At 39.3% G+C, this 20764-nt stretch overlaps 1 protein-coding gene across 21 annotated transcripts in view; it reads right to left on the bottom strand.

Moving 5' to 3' along the window:
* Positions 1-20764, bottom strand: part of ACACA (acetyl-CoA carboxylase alpha) — a 276865-nt gene that overhangs the window by 58931 nt on the left and 197170 nt on the right. For 20 of the 21 annotated variants that reach the window (XM_060646608.3, XM_078437425.2, XM_081791233.1 and 17 more), the window contains 4 exons: positions 20315-20584; positions 16960-17057; positions 12831-12951; positions 12127-12237 (listed from right to left, as the gene is read on the bottom strand). In XM_060646608.3, coding sequence (XP_060502591.1) covers positions 12127-12237; positions 12831-12951; positions 16960-17057; positions 20315-20584 — 600 coding nt within the window. Of the gene's footprint in view, positions 1-8647; positions 10379-12126; positions 12238-12830; positions 12952-16959; positions 17058-20314; positions 20585-20764 lie in introns of those variants that run through there. The other variant, XM_060646623.3, reaches the window with a different exon arrangement.

Below are 20764 nucleotides of genomic sequence, written 5' to 3'. Positions count from 1 at the left end.
TTGACTCTTTTTTCCTTTGTTCCTTTGTTTTGTTTCTTAAATATGAGTGAAACCACATGGTATTTGTCTTTCTCTGACTGGCTTATTTCACTTAGCATTATACCTTCTGGGTCCATCCATGTTGTTGTAAATGGTAAGTTCTCATTCTTGTTTATGGCTGGAGTAAACTTTTTCAAAGTGGCTGTACTATTTCACATTTTTACTAATATGTATAAGAGTTCCAGTTGTTCTGCACTCTCACCAATACTTAGTATTGTCAGTTAAAAATTTTATCAAAAGAATTTTTTTCCTTTATTTTAGTGGTGCCTAATTGTGGTTTTTAATTTGCATTTCTCTAATGACTAACGATAAGCATCCTTTCATGTGCTCTTTTACCATGCTCCTATCTTTTTTGCTGAAATTTCTGTTCAAATTTCTTAAAATTAATTAAATTTAAGCCATTTGAAAATTTTTTATGTTTATTTTTGAGAGAGAGAGAGAGACAGAGCACAAGCAGGGGAGGGACAGAGAGAGAGGGAGACACAGAATCCGAAGCAGGCTCCAGGTTCTGAGCTGGCGGCACAGAGCACGACGTGGGGCTCAAACCTGTGAACTGTGAGATCATGACCTAAGCCGAAGTCAGAAGCTTAACTGACTGAGCCACCCAGGCATCCCCTGAATAACAATCTTCTATCATATGTTTTCAAAAGATGGAAATAAAAAAAAAAAATCCCAATGGTTTTCTGACAAGGACAGAAGATGTGAGGTTGGTGTGGAAAGACAGAGGGCTGTGTGACTGTCTGTGCCCACCAGTGGTTAGGCAAAGAGTCTGGTGCTCGCTGGGGTCTGGTTTCTTGTGGAGTAGCACTTAACAGTTCATCTTGGCAGCCTTTTTCTTTTTTTTAAGGTTTATATATTTTTGAGAGAGAAAGACAGGGAGAGAGAGAATCCCAAGCAGGTTCCATGCTGTCAGTGCAGGGCCTGATGTGGGGCTGGATTCCATGAACCGAGCCAATATCAAGAGTTGGGATGCTTAACCAACTGAGCCACTCAGGCGCCCTTGGGCAGCCTGGGTTTGTTTGTTTTGTTTTCTCATTTACATCTGGTGGGCAGCAATTTTACTTTTTTTTTTTTTTACTTAAAAAAAAAATTTAATGTTTATTCATTTTTGAGAGAGAGAGAGTCAGAGCATAAGTAAGGGAGAGGCAGAGAGAGAGGGAGACACAGAATCGGAAACAGGCTCCAGGTTCCGAGCCGTCAGCACAGAGCCCGATGCGGGGCTCAAACCCTCGAACCTTGAGATCATGACCTGAGCCAAAGTCGGACGCCCAACCGACTGAGCCACCCAGGCACCCCTTACTTTTTACCTTTAGGTCACATGAAAAGCCTGTTACTGTTTTTCAAGTCTAAATTTGAAGCTCCATGAAAGCAGAAATCATAACCACAGCATAAGGATAGAACTTTATACATAACAGGCATGCAATAAATGCATATGAACTGCCATAATTCTTGGTGCTCTACAAAAACTCAGCTTTGATTTATATTTTCAGCAAGTCGAACTAACATACGCAAAAGAAATCTTCCACATTAGTGTTATAATGTGTAGCAGCTTTCTTAAGCAAAATGTTTTTCAATTGTCCCATCCTTTTAGTTTTCCCTAGTGCAAACATTGGGTTTTTATTTCAAAATTCCTTACCTGAGCTAGAATTAAGCTAGCAACTCTATCTAATACAAAGTCATATTATATTAGGGTTGCTCTACTGAGCTGCATAACCCTGCTTCATCTGTTGAGAAAAGGCATATTTTATCAATGGGTCAGATAGAAAATGAAGATATTCAAAACTTGATTATATGTTCCAGTGGTCCTCACTTCTATTTGCATCTTATGCTGTTAGTGAAATTTGGGTGGGTTCTTTTCCTTAATAACACTGATTTCTCAATTTCTCTTATGTGCATGCGATTTTGAAAGGCTTAAATTCCAGACACTGAGACATTATTAAAATTAGGAACCAGTCAGGAATCAACCAGAAGAACTTGAAGCCGGCATGGTAATCTGTAGTTCAATCTAAACAGCTCTTAAAGATTCTCCTTTCATAATTCAACACTCCTGACTGTGTACATTAGCTGATTAGACTATGTGAAGGTGGCCACTCTGAGAGGGAACATAGCTAGATTTGGATCCAGCACAGGGGACATCTGGAATGATGAACAGCCAGGAGCCAGGTTTCTAAACAGTCTCGTTTCCTGAATCTTTATCATATTCACACAGCAGTCTGCACACAGCCTGAACCCAGGTCTGTCTTTCTCCTAGGAAAGGCTGGAGTCCTTGCATTCCTAATCTACCAATGTGTGCAGCTCTTGCACTTTTAATTTATGAGTGTTTAGGGGGGAACTCTCTGACTTGGGAACATATTGGTTCGGTCTAATGCTTGGAGATTATTAAACTTGGAGCTATGCTCCACTATCAAGTCTACAGATCTTTTATTTAGAAGATATGGTGCTCTAAATGCACAAAGAGCTCCCTGTCACCTTCACATTAAAGCCCCTAGTGCCTGGTAAATGGAATTATATAGCTGTCATCTCCTTTCCCCAAAGTTTTAAGAGTACAATGGGCTCATTTTTTCACACTCCATCCCAGCTTCAGAACTAAGAGACCTACTTTGTATTGATTTAAGGTCTCAGAAATAAATAAACCTGCTTCACTGCTGTGATTCACAACAAATTCATGATACACTATTGCATGATATATTTCAAGCTCTTGCTCTGGCTCTCTTTTTCCTCTGGTGAGTGATGGGGGAGGTGGGAGGTAGTGGGGAGCTGCAAAGCTGACAGCCTGATGGTTATTGGAGATGGCTGCTGACTGCAAATCCAAGAAAAAGACACTGTTGGAGGACTATGGGTTGGGTTGTTTTTTTTTTTTTCCTTTTTTTTTTTTTTTTTTACGGGGGAGCAGAGGTGAGAAGCTAATTTCCTTGGGTTTCAGGCTTGGGCTGGGGAGAAGAAAGGTTAAGGGGAGAAGATAAGGGTAAACGGAATAGGCAAAGCTTCCAGTGAACGCTAATTTGCAAAGACAGAGCTATAAACATTTGTAGAAAGAGAGAAAGGTGAAGAAAATCCAGCGTAAGAAGGTGTAACATAGGAATGACTGGAAAATGAAACAGCTGAACTGCTCCATTTAAGGGATCCTGTTAACAGTCCTAAGAAGGCACTCAGCTTGAGTTTAGGGACAATGTTTTATTAGAGGCAGAAAGCGCAGAGACCCTGCATGGCACAGAATCTGTGAGATAGAGGCATTTCTTCACTCTTATACTCAGGAAGCAGCACAATGCTAGAAGTTGAAACAGATCACTCCAGAGACAGGGTAGAGAGATGACAAAGGGCTACACGTAGAAAGTGAGCCAGAGATTGCTGAGGTGAGAGGTAATAAATTCTAGCATTTTAGATTTGGTTGTGTGCCCTTAGAGCTTTAGAGTATCTCAGTCTACAGTCATCTTCACTGATTCCTGAAATAAGTATTACCTAATTGTGGACCCAATGAGTTTTAACTAAATACAGTTTTACCTAAATACACAGAACCCAAGGGGCACCTGGGCCGCTGTTGGTTAAGCACCAACTTTGGCTCAGGCCATGATCTCATAGTTTGTGAGTTTGAGCCCCAAATCGGGCTCCGTGCTGACAGTATAGAGCCTGCTTGGGAGTCTCTTCTGCACCCCCCACCCTCTCTCAAAATAAATAAGTAAACGTAAAAAAAAAAAAAAAAAAAGAATACACAACACCCAAGAACCTCCAACTGTGTAGAGGGCCAACAAGTCAGGTGGTGGAGAAGCAGGAGATAATAAGGCTCTCAAAACCTTGCATGACACCTTGCAGCAGACCCCTAACCTACAGAGTACTTCCAACTGGTGTACATTTTAGCTGTTCTCTTATAATTGCTACTTATTTCGCCGTTTTGGCTGGCAAGAATGTTATTTCTGAATCCAGTTTCCTTTCTATCTTTGGATAGCATTTTCATCTTTAATCTGTTAAGACAAAGCCAGATTCTGAAAACAAAGTACATGGGAAAGATTTTGGTTCCATTCAATTCCATACAGGTTACACCATAATACTGGGAGTTGCTTTGTTAATTCTGAACACTACTTTTTAAGAGGAATTGGTCTGTACAATCGAACAGGCTGTAGCTAAATGTGAACTTCATACAGATGAAAGGGATTGGCTCATAAAGTACTGAGCCCCCCTTCAGTTGAGGTTTTCAAGCATAACTGAATGAATGTTAGGCAGTAACATGTTACAGAGGAAATTTGAACAATGGTTGAGTGGTTGGACCTTTGAGGATCTTCCACTCCCAATAATTATAATTCTATGGCTACTTGCTGTCATCAATAGTTATCATTAACACCACCACTACCACATCGCATTTATTTTTCTGTAATAGGGATAAGAAATGAGATTAACAAAGTTTTAATTACTATTCTTTACAACTCCTATTCCTAATCTTGTTACAATGTAATAACTTCATATATCACTAACATGTAATCTCACTAGTATATAACACCCTAATATGTAGCAACTATTTTATTTTGTTTATATTTTTAAGTTTATTTATTTATTTTGAGAGAGACAGAGACTGTGTGAGTCGGGGAGGGGCAGAGAGAGAGGGAGACAGAGATTCTCAAGCAGACTCCACACTGTCAGCACGGAGCCTGATGCAGAGCTTGAATTCACAAACTGTTAGATCATGACCTGAAATGAAACCAAGAGTCAGACACTTAACCAACTGAGCCACCCAGGCACCCCTGTAGCAACTTTTAGACCCTACCTACCCTCCTTCCCAATCTATTCTCTCTCTGGTCCAGCCTAACATGGTTCCCTGGCTACAAATCAATAGATATAGCATAACTGAATACTAAAAATTCAAGAGAATTTAAGATTAAGAGATCCTCTGGTCTTCACCTTAGGGTGGGAAATGTATTTTATAAAAAGGAAATTGAGGCCCAAACAGAAGAAAGTCCAGTTATTTACCTAGTAAATGCAGGGAGCGGAATGATGAAAAGTTTTTGTTTGCCTTTTTTTTAACCTAAAAGTTTTGTTAACTTCAAAAAGTTTGAGCATTTATAATAGGTTGTCAAACATAATAATTCCTGAGTCTGTATTTAATGCCCTAGGCAGGGCCTCAGAGCACTCACTCCATCTAGAAGTTCAGTACTGATACTTGTTTTAGGTTCTCCCAAGTCATTAGTTTCCAAGCCACTGTACCCACACAGGGCTCTCTTAGTCAGAGGCAACTTCTCTAATGGAGCTCTGAAGGGAAATTCTACCCTGCAAGATCTCTAAACCAGACAGCTGGAGATCAGGCTGAGGGCAGATCATGACTCACTGATGGAGTCCAACATACCTGGTACAGTTTTCTACCAAACCCGAGGAACATCAAATGAAAAAACAAAATGGGGGCGGGTTTGCCCATATTTTGTGTGTGGGTATTGGGGTCCAGGGTTTGAAAACTAAGAAGATGTGCCCATAGCAATCCTTTCTGAGAACTCATTCATAATGCTAAAGCGAGGCTTACTCAGAAAGGAAGCTCAAATGCCCTCTTTAAAAGGAGAGCGATCCCATCTGGAGCTTCCGGAGTACAGGGACTGTCTATTGTGAAAATAGGTAGTTAGGGACTTTTAAAAATGCAAATTGCTGGTCTGATCCTTAGAGTGATTATGGGCTATTGTATCAACAAGTCCTTAGGGACTACTGTAGACAGATGACTGACACATATACTGCCCTATCAGGACCCAATAGGGTGCCTCTGACGTTAATGGCTTTCCAAAGTGCAGTGATTGTCTTTAGATAACATCTATTGGGAAAGTCAATACATGAATGTACTGCCATGGCGAGGACGGACATTTAACATTTTCTTAAAGGAATTTTTGCCTTCAAAGGATCAGAAAGATGTTGTGTTTAAATTTCCTTTCCAGGGTCTGGACAATGTGTTGCAATGAGAAAGAACCCTAAATTCAGCTTAGGGAACACTACAACAGTGTCAGTGACTTACCTATATTAACTCATTTAATCCTCATAAGACCTGGTAAATAGGTACTATTATTATCCTCATTTTACAGTTAATACAACTGTGACCCAGAAAAGCTAAGAAAATTGCCCAAGGTCACACAAGCTAGTAGGTGGCAGAACCAGGAATTAAACCCAGGCAACTGGGCTTTAGTGTCCATGCTCTTTAAATTATGTGAAGTTACAATGCTGCCTCACAGCAAGAGCTAAATAATCTCTCCTTTTTTCAAAAAAATATTCATTTACTATTTTTTTAAGTAATCTCTACACCCAACGTGAGGCTCAAACTCATGACCCCAAGACCAAGAGTCACCTGCTCCACCAATTGAGCCAGACAGGTGCCCCCTCTTCTTCCTTTCTTGAGTCTCTGTAACTCTTTCATGTTGCATGTCACAAAGTCATGGGTGCATATGGAGAATGTACAGTGCACGTCCCCAGTCCTACAAGCTTGTGGGAGGAGCTCTGATGTTGCACATAACAGAGTGAGCAACGACTTCACATTTCATATTGCACAAATACATAAAAATATGTGTTTGCAAACTGAGATCCAGAGGACTTGCATCAAGTCTCAAAAACAAGATTAGAATTAGGGCCCTACGGACCTAACATATATAGCCCTAGCCACACCATCATATAATTTCTTTTTTCCTGGCAGATTCAGTGGAAACAGGGGCCTGATCTTGGTAAGGGAGATGAGATTATGGCATCCCCCCCCCTCCCTAAAGCACAAGTTTTATCTTTTATTTATTTTTTTAATGTTTACTTATTTTTGAGAGACCAGAGCATGAACAGGAGAGGGGCAAAGAGACAGGGAGACACAGAATCGAAAACAGAGTCCAGGCTCTGAGCTGTCAGCGCAGAGCCCAATGCAGGGCTTGAACTCAAGATCTCGAACTGCAAGATCATGACTTGAGCTGAAGTTGGACACTTAACTGACTGAGCCACCTGGGCACCCCACGCAGAAGCTTTAAAATGTCACATATCAACTCCTGAACGAATCTATAATCCCATTTCTCACAGTCATTGGTACATGCCTTACCTCCACAATTAGGACAGGCTATAAATTGAAAATCCTGATTTCTCTGGGTATACCTCAAGTCTGGGGGATGGAGTGAGGACTAGCTGGCTCTGGTCTACATCAGTGTTACCTTACAACTCTAGGTCCTTCCAGCCTATCCACCACCTATGTATTAGAGACATTACGTAGAAACAGGAATGGTGGAATAGGGGAAGTAAATCTGAAAGTTACTGGAAATATCCAATGGCACCTTGACTCAGAAGTTTATGACTGTACAAACTGTCTCAGCCCCTTAAGGATCTATCTTACCAGTTCCCCAAGCACACTGGTTGCTGCCTTTGGCAGGCTAGCGTGACACTCTTCCAGCAGGTTAGTATCACATCCATCAGGTCTGCCTTACCACTCAATGAGGCATTCTGAGAAATCTGCCACCTACAGCCTACAGTTTGTAGAGCTAAGAACCTATGGTCTTCTACCTTGGGGGGGGCATGAAATAGCAGACCCTTACAAGCTTCTCTTATTTATGTCATCATGCCCATGACATTTGGACAAAAAGGGAAATGACCAGGCCTTGTGGATACTAAGCAGAGGGGACTGAGCTCATCTTTTTTTTTTTTTTAAGTTTTTTTATTAAAAAAAAATTTTTTTAATGTTTATTTATTTTTGAGAGAGAGAGAGACAGAGTGCGAGTGGGTGAGGGGCAGAAAGAGAGGGAGACACAGAACCCAAAGCAGCCTCCAGGCTCTGAGCTCTCAGCACAGAGTCCAACGCGGGGCTTGAACCCACGAACCGAGCGTGAGATCATGACCTAAGCCAAAGTCATACACCCAACTGACTGAGCCACCCAGGCGCCTCTATTTATTTTTGAGAGAGAGAGAGAGAGAGAGAGCAAGTGAGGTAGAGGGAGGGGGAGAGAGAGAGAGAGAGAGAGAGAGGAGAGAGAGAATCCCAAGCAGGCTCTGCACTGTCAGCGCAGTGTCCGGTGTGGGGCTCGAACTCATGAACTGTGAGATCATGACCTGAGCTGAAATCAGGAGTCAGACACTTAACCAGCTGAGCCACCCACGCACCCTAGGACTGAGCCCATCTTGAATAAAACTTGAGGACATGGAAGTTCATGTTCTGATGCAGATTTAGTCTTTGCCAATGGAACCAAGTCACTTTACCTCTTACTGTTGTAGTCTTCCGATCTGTAAAACAGCCTTGACACCACTAGCCCACCCCAGAAGGTAGCAAGGGGCTGGACTGATGTTGATTTTAAGTTTCAAATAGAGTCATCCAGACTGCTTCTAATCACCAGCCCAATGCCTTTTGTTCAAATAGCAAATCTTCTGCGGCACTTATGAAAACCCAGATACTACACCCCTCCTCAACTTGGTAATATTTTGAATGTTTTACAAATAACTACAGGCAACAGAGAACAAGGTAGACAAGGAAAGAGAATATACAAATACTGAGATAACAGGGGGAAAGGGATAAAAATATGAATGCAGGAAGCACTTGGAACAAAAGACACAGTGGCAAAGGACAGTGCCTGTGAATAAAATGTGTAAATGTACAGTAAAACCACTGAAAGTAAAAAACAGGAAACTGCCAGAGCATTTATATTTTATTTGCAGGTTACTACTGTTGGCTACAGAAAGAAATCCTTTACAAAGTAAGAGTCTTTGGAAGCAAAAAGGTAGGAAGGTCTGAACTAATTAAAAACAGGTCGGCTAACGACAGGCAACATCACGTGTGCACTGAGATGGAGTGTAGCCATAAAAGCTTGACACATACATGCAATGTATTAAGTTGGGAATGTGTGTCTCTCCAGCTTCATATCTATTAAAGGAACAAACAATTTACATGTTGCTGTATTACAGAAGTATGATATGTGGTGTGTCAACCCTTTCTCTTCAAATTGAACCATGTTAAGTCAAATCAGTGATGGGGGGGTTGGGGGTGGGGAGGGGAGGAGAAAAGCAGGGAGAAAGAAAGTTTCAAAAAAATCTCTGCCTCAGCAAAAGTTTTCATTAAAATTTTAGACAAATGATCCCTGTGTCCTTCTCCCTTGCTGCCTGGGGCTCCATGCTATTTCTATGCAAATAACAACCTCGTGGTTTATATCTTATTATTTCCACCGGAGCTGCAGCGACATGACCTGAGACGTGTAAGAGGTTGGGGGGGACGGGGGGGAATTGGAGAGGAGAGAGAAAGAGAGAGAAAGAGAGAGGGAGAAAGGGAGAGAGAGATGGAGTGGGTGTTCACTCAAGTGTGAAAAAATATTGTCAGGAGTGAGCGTCAAGAACAAAAAAAAAATTGCAGGGATAACGTGTTTATTTCAGTCCCCCCACCCCCAACCCCCACCCCCACCCTACCCCCCCTTGCAAACCAGCACCTTTTAAAATTCATTGGGCATCAGGCGATCATGCACAATCCATCTGCTTTCACTTTATCATTTGCATTTCATGCCTCCTGGCTTTTGATGTGCTGATACTTTGATGCAGTCAGGAGACGCGCATTATCATTATTTCAATTTTCAAAGGGGTCAACGGGATCGGCACTTGCACACACAGATTTCTTTTTTCCTACAACCTCTGCACACCCCTCCTTCCCTATTCTTCACCCCAATGTTTAACATAAAGGATGAAGACTCAAAAAGGCGGGGGTCAAATGTTTACAGTCTAAAAGCTTGCATATACCACCTACATTTCCACTTTGCACAGGTACACGCATACTCGAGCAAAATAGTCAAGGCTTAAGGAGGTTCTACAGTGTTTTCAGACACACACAAAGACTTTCTCACATATGGATACTCAGGGAGGCACACGGAGAGAAAGAGAGGGATCTGGAAGCAAGATACAGACACAAAGAGACAAGAGAGACCAGCACTCACGCAGGAAGAGACACGCACTCAAAGTAACCTGCACACACCCATAAGAGACATTCCCACAGAAAGGCACACAGAGATGTTGAAAGATACTAGTACACACAAAGACGAAACATGCAAAAGGAGTGAGTCAGAGGGAGCAATCTATGCTTGCAGCTTCCGTATAGTTTCCTTTTTCATACTGGATAGGCAAAGGGGCAGACAGGACGTTCTGAATGAATTTGCATGAAATCGGGTGTCTTCCAACAACACGTCTGTGTACTTAAGAGGCACTGACATGAAGACAGTGAAGCAGGCAGAGCAGGATTAGGTAACCTTTATAACTTGATCACTCCCTTCAGCTACAAATGATCATGTCCTTCTGGAAATGAGCATTGTTTGGTAAGTTACAGCTGCAGCTTTCCTTGTCCTTTCCCCTGCAACCACACTTCTCCTTTAACAAGCAGCCCTGCAGGCTAGGAAGAAGGGGAACATAATAAATCTCATCAGAACAATTCAACTAGATTTTAAGAAAAATTCCCTAATGCTTCCTTTATGACACAAATGAAATTCAACTGGCAAGTTTTTAGGCAAAAAACAAAAACCAAACAAACAAAACTCCCCAGTAGTAGTAACAATACTTTTGCTTTGTGTATTATTCTTTGTGTATAACATGTTCATAGGGAGAAAATAAGAAAATGTAATGAAATACCCTTCAGAAATTAGCTCTCTGTCCAGGTATGGGAATCCTCGTGTCTTTTTTAAATTCCATCTTTACAGATAATCATACCTACAATTCTTTGCGACATTCATCAATATCTCATCCTAAGAAGGTATCCAAAAGAGCAACTTAAAAAAAAAATTAAGACTCTCAGCAGTTTCTCCCACTGCAATAATCTCCTTCAGTAGTGGCAGTTCACAATGTCTATTTTTAAGCTACTCTCCTAAAGGGGAGTGGGGTATGCAAGTTTGCCATTGTTAGCACAGCTCTGCCTTTCCTTGGAGGGAAAAGCAAGCCCAGAGAAGGATACAGACCTCTTAAGGAATGCAGAGAGCAAACTGCATCAGACGATTCTCCTCATTTCTGACATCTCCAAAAGCTAATTGGACCAATGGATATATCCACTTTTAAAAAATGAGGTAACAGGACACTTACTTCCTATCCTTCCACTGCAAAGTCAAGGCTTGATAAAGTTTGCACAAGTCCAGTAAACCCAGTAGTTGATACAATTCAGCGTGTATATAACTCCACAAGATAAATCATCAAATCGTATAAGAGAGAAGAAAAGGGAACTGAAATTGTAATGAGGACCAACACTTTGTGCCAAGTGCTAGGTACTTTTGCTTATGATTTCTCATTTGATCTCCACTGTATCATTTAAGCGTGTAAGTTATTATCCCCCTTTGACAGACAAAGAAAGCTGAGGAGCTGAGAGGTTACATGAGTTGCACAAGGTCAGCCAACCAGTCCTAGACTATTACACATTCCTGGCTCTGGAGAGAAAATAATTTTCCTATGTCTGCAGAGAAGTCAGAACTACACTGTCTTTTGTATATTCAGGTATACTTAGATAGTTTTCACTCTTACAAGCGGTGACCTCACCAACCATTTTTTTTTTCCTTTGGAAAAGCCCGTGAGCTTGAATTGAAAAGGCACAAGAATTTCTTTTGAAGGGATGATAAATCTCTGTCATACCCTTTCCCAGAAATTCATCCATGCATCCATCTACCCATCTTTCCATTCAATATTTACCAATTACTTCCTCTACATTCACAAATTTCTCAGAACATTAAAATGATATTGTCAACATGTTCAGAAGATGTTTCAGAGACAGCTCCACATCTGGGAATAGATCTCTTCACTTACTCATAGATAAAAGAAAGGAAAGGAGGGTAGAAAAAAAGCATTCAATTAATTCTCTTCCTAGAAACACTAGAACGTAAGCCCTTCAGAGCAAGAATTCTACATGGATTGTTCATGAACATATCCACAGAACTTGGAACAGTGCCTGGCACAGAGTAGGTACTCAAAATACTTGTTGAATACAATGAATGAATGAATGATTAGGTAAGCAAGGCAATGGGCAGGAAAGATGGAGATAGAGGGGAATAGATTCAGGGAGGCATGGACTGAAAGGCTTCTCCTCAATCAGAATCTTGAATTAAGAATTCACAATCATCTTCATACAGCTTCACACACTTCACTCAGACTCTAGAAACTTACTTTGTTGAGAGCTCCAGCTCCGGTCAGAATTAAGTGAGAATTTTCAACCTGGATGGTTCTCTGTCCCAGCCGGACAAGGTAAGCTCCAATCCCAATAGCCCGGCATGTAACCTTAAAAAAGAATAAATTAAAGAGAGAGAGAGAGAGAGAGAGAGAATAAATTCTACATGTCACAGATTTATGTCCCCTCCCAAGCTGTAAGAACTAAGGTACAAATGTATAAAATCTACATTAATAGAAAAAAAAAATTGCTTTTTAGAAAGTTTGCTTGATTAATAACAATGTTAAAAAAGCCCCACAATTTCCTGGTCAAAGAAAAGAAGGTACAGAATTCACTGAATTGGACCAAAGGGGATTAGACACAAAGGTTCATAGGCTGTTTATTTCTCTTATACTTCTTCCCATTTCATAGATGCTTGGCATCTATACTAGAGGTAAGAACAAGAAAAGTAGTTAAGAGAAGAAATTCAAGCTATTAAAATTCTCGTAGAATATTTAGAGAAATAAGTTAAACTAAAGGCTAAAATGAGGTGCTAGGTTTTTCTAGGAAATTCAATTATTTACATTATCATGCACAATTAAAATCATATTGTAGATAATTTTTAAGAAATGTTCTCATTTGGGACTGAATGGCAGAGATCGGACCAAAAAAACTCCTAGCCACAGTCAGTTCTTCAAAAATTTCACATTCTGATAAGATTTACCAAGCTGATGGTGATAATCTCATTATAGGCCAATGAGGATTCTCCAGCAATCATTCCAGAGCCTCGAAGGTTCTCTGCTCCAAGTCCCTCTTCCTTCCCAATAATATCAGTTATCTTGTACCTATTGGATATAGCCATGCCAAATTATAAAGGTTAAACACAAGAACAACAATCCACTAAAAGAATAATCACTATTAAAAGGCTGCTAAAAGCATACTGAAAGCTTATTTAATGCCAGGGCTCTATACTCTTCTTATACTTTTCATTCATGTATCTTTCCTTCTTAGCTTGGTGCCTATTTTCTTCTGGAAGCAATATGGTATAGTGGAAAGAGAAAAATCTGGAATTAAGTAGACAGGTTTAAAACCCTGCTCTGACACATACAGCCATGTAACTCTGGAGATAATAGTAACTTCTATAAGATGGAGATAATGGTGTCTACCTCTAAGGGTTGACACGAAAGTTAAATTAAAGGAACAAAGAGGGCTTGACACATAGATGGCGCTCTGATTTTAGATGCCCTCTCTTACTTTCTAGAACAAGTTTCTTAAAAGCAGGGCGACTGTATATCTCTCTATAATCAGCAACAGCCATTAAATCAATAATTTTTGATACATGTTACAAAGGAATAAAAAAGTCCAGAGGCATAGTGAGAATGCTCAGGCCAATTTCTCAAGTCAAAAAATCCTTTCTCTTTCCAAGACAGGGATGAAGGGCAAGATCAAAACAGTGCACTCCCATTCCTGCTCTTTGTGAATATCAAGTGCATACACAGAGGGATCCTGGCTCTAGTCTTTTGAATAGAGGGGCAAGTAGAATGTGCATGGAAGTGAAATGCTGGCCAAGTTGTCCAGAAACCATCTTGTGGATCCAGCGGGAGCCACTCGTCTGTCTTCTCGGCAGGGGATTAGGAGTGATAGCTGATAATGGGAAGTGGGAGATGGGGAATGGAACTAATAAAAGAGAGGAAAAATATAAAGTTGGAAGCAGAGATGGGCATATATTATTTACAGTTCCGTGTGTACCCAGAAAGCTTGGCACCAGGCATAGTTTTATAAATTGAAATAATAAATATCCCATAGTGGCTCTTAAACTACTTTTTTGCCCCCATATTTCTCTGTTCCCTTCTTTCCTTACTTCTAACCTTCCACCAATTCTTTTGCTTTGCCCATGCTGTTGGCCTCTGGCTTTGCATTTCTGCTTCTCAGATTCCCCGGCCTTTCTATTTTTAGCCTCTCCCAGGAATTCTCCATTCTTCCTTTTGCTCTGTATCTAGGCTCTAAATTCTAGAGTTATGTTACAGGTAAAGCTAATCTCCCTTAAGGGGTTAATGAGCCACAATAATTGGAGGGAGGGTTAATGTGTCCTTTCCAGAAGGCTCACATGCTATATAGTCACAAACACTCATGGGCATAGTCAGCCGTCCCTGCAAAGCAGATCTTTTCCCTCCTAAGGATTACATATTGCTTCACAGGTATTCATGACTTGTTAAGTGGCATCTTCTCCCTTTGTATTACATGAAAAAGAATACAAATTTCCCATTTTCTGCTCTATGATCTGAGTCTTCTACTATTGAGACTATCATTCCTTAAAGTAGTACCAAATTTTAATGTTATTTGTAATAAAAATCTTTGTATAGTGTAATACATATATAGTGTATACACTTTGTATAGGGTATATATAGATATACAGATAGATAGTATTTTATATATATATATAAAATTTTTGATCCTCACAACAATCCAGTGTGATAGGTAATATCCTCTCCATTATTACATATAATAGCAGCCAGGATTTTTGACTGCTTACTATGTACTCAGTGCTGTGCCAACAACTTTACAAATATTAATTTACTTGATCTTCATCTTACAGATGGGGAAACTAAAACTTAGAGAAGAAAAATGACTTGCTTTAACAAAAAAATATGTAAAATCAATAGCTTTCTAAAATATCAGTAATAAAGAGTTAAAAAATATAATGGGGAGGGAGAATCCCAATCAGAATAGCAAGAAAAGATACAAAATAGGGGTGCCTGAGTGGCTCAGTTGGTTGAAGAGACGTCTGACTCTTAATTTTGGCTCAGGTCATGATCCCAGGGTTGTGGGACTGAGCCCCACATTAGGCTCCATGCTGAACCTGGAGCTGCTTAAGATTCTTTCTCTCTCTTCCTCTGTTCCTCTCCCCTGCTCCCACTCTCTCTCTCTAAAATAAAAAAATTAAAAATAAATTTTAAAAATGCAAAATATTTAGGCATAAACATTTTAAAAATGGCAAACTCCATTTTGTACCTACACTGTGCACCACAGTACCTCAGGTGACACAGTCAACTGCCAGGGGCACTGCAGGATATTTTAAATATTTTAGAAAAACACTATGATATATAATATCTGTTGGATCCCATGTTAACTACCAGCATTACGTGGTTCATTTTTAAACATTACATAATGCTACATTCCTTTTGACAATGTTTTATCTTTGCAATGCTGGGTTTTCACAGTTTCTCTGGAAAAATAAAAACAAAAACAAAAAAACCAAGTCCTACACAAAAATCAATGCAGAACAAGAAACAATGGTGGCTACATCCGAGCTAAATCCAAGTTTTGAGAGTTCATATAGATGTAAATATCCCATTAGTAAGTAACTGTAATTATTTAAAAGTGAAAAAACTTTCAATTTATGTGTATTATATTTTCAAATAACTATTAATTTATTAGAGTATCAATACTTATCTCTGGGTCTGACTACTTAATAAACAGAAATATTAGGTATATCTTTTAGCTCAAAGTTGCTGTGAAAAAATTATTGAGACAGCAAGGGTATTATGAACCAAGACAGAGTGGGAACCTGTATGAAGAAAACCACAAAATTTTTAAAAATACAGTTGAAAAAAGGAAAAACGTGCCATGTTTTTTCTTGGGAAGAGTTAATAATTATGAAGATGTCAGATTTCCTAAATTAATTAATAAACTTAATGTAACTTGAATCAAAATCATTATGGAAAGTTTTTGGTAATTAAAAACAATGAAACTAATACAAAAAGACAAAAAGAGTCAATAAAATGGGGAAAAATTAAGAATGCGAGGAAATCTGCCCCATTACAACAGTTAAAATAATGTGGCATTACCCCAAGAATAGACAGCACAAAAAACTGATACAAAGCCTAGTAACTGAATTAAGATTATTATAAAAGTGAGGAAAGTACGAATTACTCAATAATTGGTATTGTAATAGTTGATTAACATTCTGAAAGTACTTGCAGACAGACTGTAAAAATGGTAAACCTCACTAGTATTCAAAAATACCAGTTAAAATAATTGCTATTTTTATCCTATTTTATTAATTGACAATAGTCAATATTGGCAAGAGTGGAGAAAAATTAAAGGGGAAGAATGCACTGTCATATATTGCTGGTGGAGTACGGATCTTGGGAGGGCAATCTGAAATTATCAAAAATATCTTTAAAATGGACATATTTTTTGACCAGTAATTCTACTTTTTACATAGGTCAAAGGGAATAATGATAGATATTCCTAAAAGTTTATTTAAAAGAACACTCAGCCGAGGAATATAGTAGTAAAAAGTTGGAATTAGTCTGAATGTTCAAAAAAGATAAAATTTATTTTATTATTAAATAAATAAAATTTTATCATAAAATATTATCAAGCCCTTAAACATAATCTCAAATAATATTTTAAGAATATACAAAATTTCCCCAAAATAGTTTTTAGTGAAAAGTGCAAATAACAAGAGTTTTTCTATTGTGATTCTGATTATGTAGAACAAAGTCATATATATACAGAAAAGACAGCAAGACTATAGTATACATTAATAACGTTCTTTCTCAGTAGGTTTGTAGCTAATTTTTATTTCTTCATAATTGTTTAGATATTCCAACTTTTCTAAAATGAATAAATAATATAAACATAATTTAAAAACCTTAATCAGTAAGATAAGGTCTTTCAGTTAATTAGTGGTAGAGCTATGATACAAACCTCGGACCTCCAGATTATATAATAAGCAATCTTCATTGCTCTTTCAAGGTCATGATCAGCAGGACAGTGAGGAAGAAATGATCATATTCACCTTTCTTTAATCCATGGCTAAATAATTCTGATACATATACACCTACCTGGATTCTCCTTCATCTTCTACATGTTCACAGTGGACAGAGTTGAGAGCACTGACCCTCTTATAATCCTGAGGGGTCAGATATAAGTATTTGTATCCCTGTGAAGTACAAATAGTTTTTAACTCATTATTTGCCATCATCACATAACCAGAGGACATAGCAAAGCATGCATAACACAGCTTGTTCCAAAGCTAGCTTTAAATTGTCACATCACTCTAACAGAATACTAGCATAGACAGTTCTCCTTTGAAAGATGGAAGTGCCTATTTCTCTAGTCACTGACTGTCTTTGAATTAAGCTATCTTGTAGCTACAACTGCGAATATATTCCAACCATTTCATTTTCATCAGGTTTTTAAAGGGTAATTTCTGATCTTTTGTGCCACCTCTATTAATGATATCAACACAAAATTAAAGAAATGTGTGGATTAGTATTATTTACTTTTTCAAATCCAATGGGGTTTTCTGGGTGGTTCAGTCAGTTGAGTGTCCAGCTCTTGATTTCAGCTAAGGTTATGATCTCACAGTTCATGGGATCAAGCCCTACGTTGGGCTCTGTGCTGACAGTGCAGAGCTTGCTTGGGATTCTCTGTCTCTCCCTCTCTATCCCTCCCCGACTCATGTGCATGTGTGCATGCTCTCTCAAAAAATAAATAAACAGATTTAAAAAAAAAGAAAGTAAATGGTAAGAGATAATTGAGAGGATCACAAAAATGGGAAGGCAATATTAAAACCAGAATTCTATACAGTGATAATCATCATATACAGTGATAATCATCAATGAATACTGAATTCATGCCTTTTGCATTTTTATTATTTTTTATTAAGAAAATTTTTAATGCTTGTTTATTTTTGAGAGAGAGACACACACACAGAATTTGAGGCAGGCTCCAGGCTCTGAGCTGTTGGCACAGAGCCCAAGGCAGGACTCAAACTCAAGAACCATGAGATCATGACCTGAGCCAAAGCCATATACTTAACTGACTGAGCCACTCAGGTGTCCCTGCCTTTTGCATTTTTAAATAAACAACTTATAATTCCCATTTACATTTAAAAATTTATACTAGCTTTTTGTAATTATTTTTACAAATACATACACATGCTCACAAAATAGAGTTACAGGATACATGTGTTTAACTTAAAGGAATTAGTCATTCAGGCAAAAAAAAAAAAAAAAAAAGGTAAACAGAGGAAGATGTTTTAAATACTATGAGAAATTATGCCACCACTTAACTCAATGAATTTGTCCCACAGTGAGCACAACCTGGAAGACATGAATCTGTCACTGAATTTGTATGACTTATGACAAGAACCTTGTAGTGTGGAGGGTCCTTAGTATGTCAGTCAGCATGTATTTATTGAGTGCCTCTTATGTGAAAGGTACTGTTCTAGGCAAAGGAAAAACAGGAATGAACAAAACAGACAAAATTTCTCACTCTAGGAGAAGTGACCAACTGTGTCAAATGCTGCTATGGCATCGAGTAACTCAAACGAAGACTAAGATTCATGACAGAATTTAACCGTATGGAATCCATGGTGACCCTGACAAAAGCAGTACAGGCGCCGGTGAGGGTGCAAGCCTACCTGAGGTGAGGGGAGAGTGTCTGGAGATAGCAAGAAGAGACAATGCTCTTAAGAAGCTTTGCTGTCAATAAAGGTAGTGATTGGGGGCTAAGTATTTGTAAGCTAAAGGGGTAGATTTGGTACAGGGAAAAAGTGATGATTTAAGATGGAAAGGGTAAATGTCCAAGAGGAGTGACTGGCTTTGGACAGGGGCAGGGACTGTCTATCCAGAGTACAGGGAGATGGCAGAGAATAAAGGCACAGATGCAGACACGTGAGAGCTTGTGGATGCTCTCTTCTCATTGCTTCCATTTGCTCAGTGAACTGGGGAGCAAGGTCGTTAGCTAAGAAGGAGGATGGAGCAAGAGGGTTTTGGAGTTTTAAGGAGAGAGGGGAAGATGTGAAACTGTCCATTGTTCAAGTTCATAAACTTGAACTGAAAGTAAGACCAGTCAACAGCAGTGGGTATTTTTCTCCATCAGTGTTCGGCTAAGCAGGTTCATGTATGTGAGTACATGGAGAGTACTGGATTTACACAAGGTTTTTGTAAAGAGATAAAGTAAGCAGAATGAGGATGAGGAAAGAGGGAAAAAAGTTGAGGGTGTAGAAAATGTGGTCATTATAATATGATTAACCTATCATTGAACTTGGAATGCAAGCAGACAGGAATGAAATAAGGATGTTAAGAGGGAGTGAAGGACAGAAGAAAGGTTGTAGGATCAACAGTTGCAGATTCTGGAGGGTTCAAAGGATTGCTGGACTTGGTATACTACAGAAAATGAGTGGGAAAGATAGGATGAAGGGGTGGCAAAGAAAGGGATGGTTGAAATTAAGATTATGGTGAAGAAGAGGCTGAGCTGGAGTAAAAGATAGGAAGTCAAGGATCTAAGATGCTGGATTATGGAATGGATCATCTATATGGATATAGTAGTCACTAAGAATTATAACAGGGCTAGTTGTATTGGAGAATGACAATGTGCCAACAACTAAAAGATGCAAAGAATGAGGAGTGACCAGAGTTGGGGACCACTATAATAAGTGGTGGTTTGGCACAGTCTGATGACATGAAATTCAAAGGTGGGGGTTTCAGGGGAGCCTGGGTGGCTCAGCTGGTTAAGTATCTGACTCTTGATTTCGGCTTGGGTCATGACCTCATGGTTTGTGAGCACAGTAGGCTGATAGTGTGCAGCCTACTTGGGATTCTCTTCCGCTCTCTTGCTCTCTGTCAAAATAAATAAACACTAAAAAAAAAATATATATATATGGGGGTTTTCAGAGAGAAAGAAGGGAAAAGGGTCTGAAAGTAGCAATGAGGCACAAAGAAGACACTCTTCCCCCTCTAGGTTCAGTGGTACAAGAGAAAGACAGAGATCAATCACTCTGTAAGACAGCTAGGGCAAGCAGAGTCTTTAGAGGACAGGCAGATTTCAAGTAGAGAAGAAGCTGAGGATATAAGCGCTTTAGTAAATGACCATTAAGTCATGGAAGCCACAGTGGAATAGTTTAAAGATAGGCATTTCTGGCTTAACATGTCCCATGATGAATGCATATTTATTTCTTCTGGTGTTCAACTCAAGAAACAGCAATCTGTTTCAAAGCTGGAGAAAAAACCTGGTGAATATATTGAGACACAATTTGTCTCCAACATGGTTATAGCTCACTGTGCGTGCGGACTTTTGAACTTAAACCTCTCCCTTTCCCCCACCTCTTTACATGTGTAGACACACACAACACACACACACACACACAACACGATATACTGTCTTGAAGTTTTATCTTTTCTTAGTCTGTACCTTGTAAGGATCCTCAGGATCTACCCAGGCCACGTGAAACATATGACGAATTTCCTCTGCCAGTCCAATTCGTGCTCCGCTGTTGGCTGCTACAAAGATGCGTGGGATACCCTCTGCCCTGGCAAGCTCAGAAGCTCTGAGAAACAGCAAATCCTCCTGGGGCCCAAAGGACCCAATTAGGTATGTGATGTCATTGCCAATAACAATGATATCTCGGCCTTCTGGATATTCAGGACTTTTAAGGGTCATTTTCCAAGCTACCATGCCAATCTGCAAAGGCACAGACAAACAAATAAATAGAAGCCTCTTACCTGTAGAATTTTTTTTCAGGCTCCATGAAGGTATCAGACTATACCTAGACACAGCCTCCATGTAAAGATATGCCCTGCTAAAGAGCCAAGTTTCCTGTGGGAAACTATAACAAACATTCTAGCATACCTCTCTAGGTTA

The sequence above is a fragment of the Panthera onca genome, chromosome E1 (assembly GCF_046562875.1).
Source record: "Panthera onca isolate mPanOnc1 chromosome E1, mPanOnc1 haplotype 2, whole genome shotgun sequence".
Classification (NCBI taxonomy): domain Eukaryota; kingdom Metazoa; phylum Chordata; class Mammalia; order Carnivora; family Felidae; genus Panthera; species Panthera onca.
The sequence above is the reverse complement of the archived record's forward strand: the minus strand, read 5'-3'. Positions and strand labels throughout refer to the sequence as shown.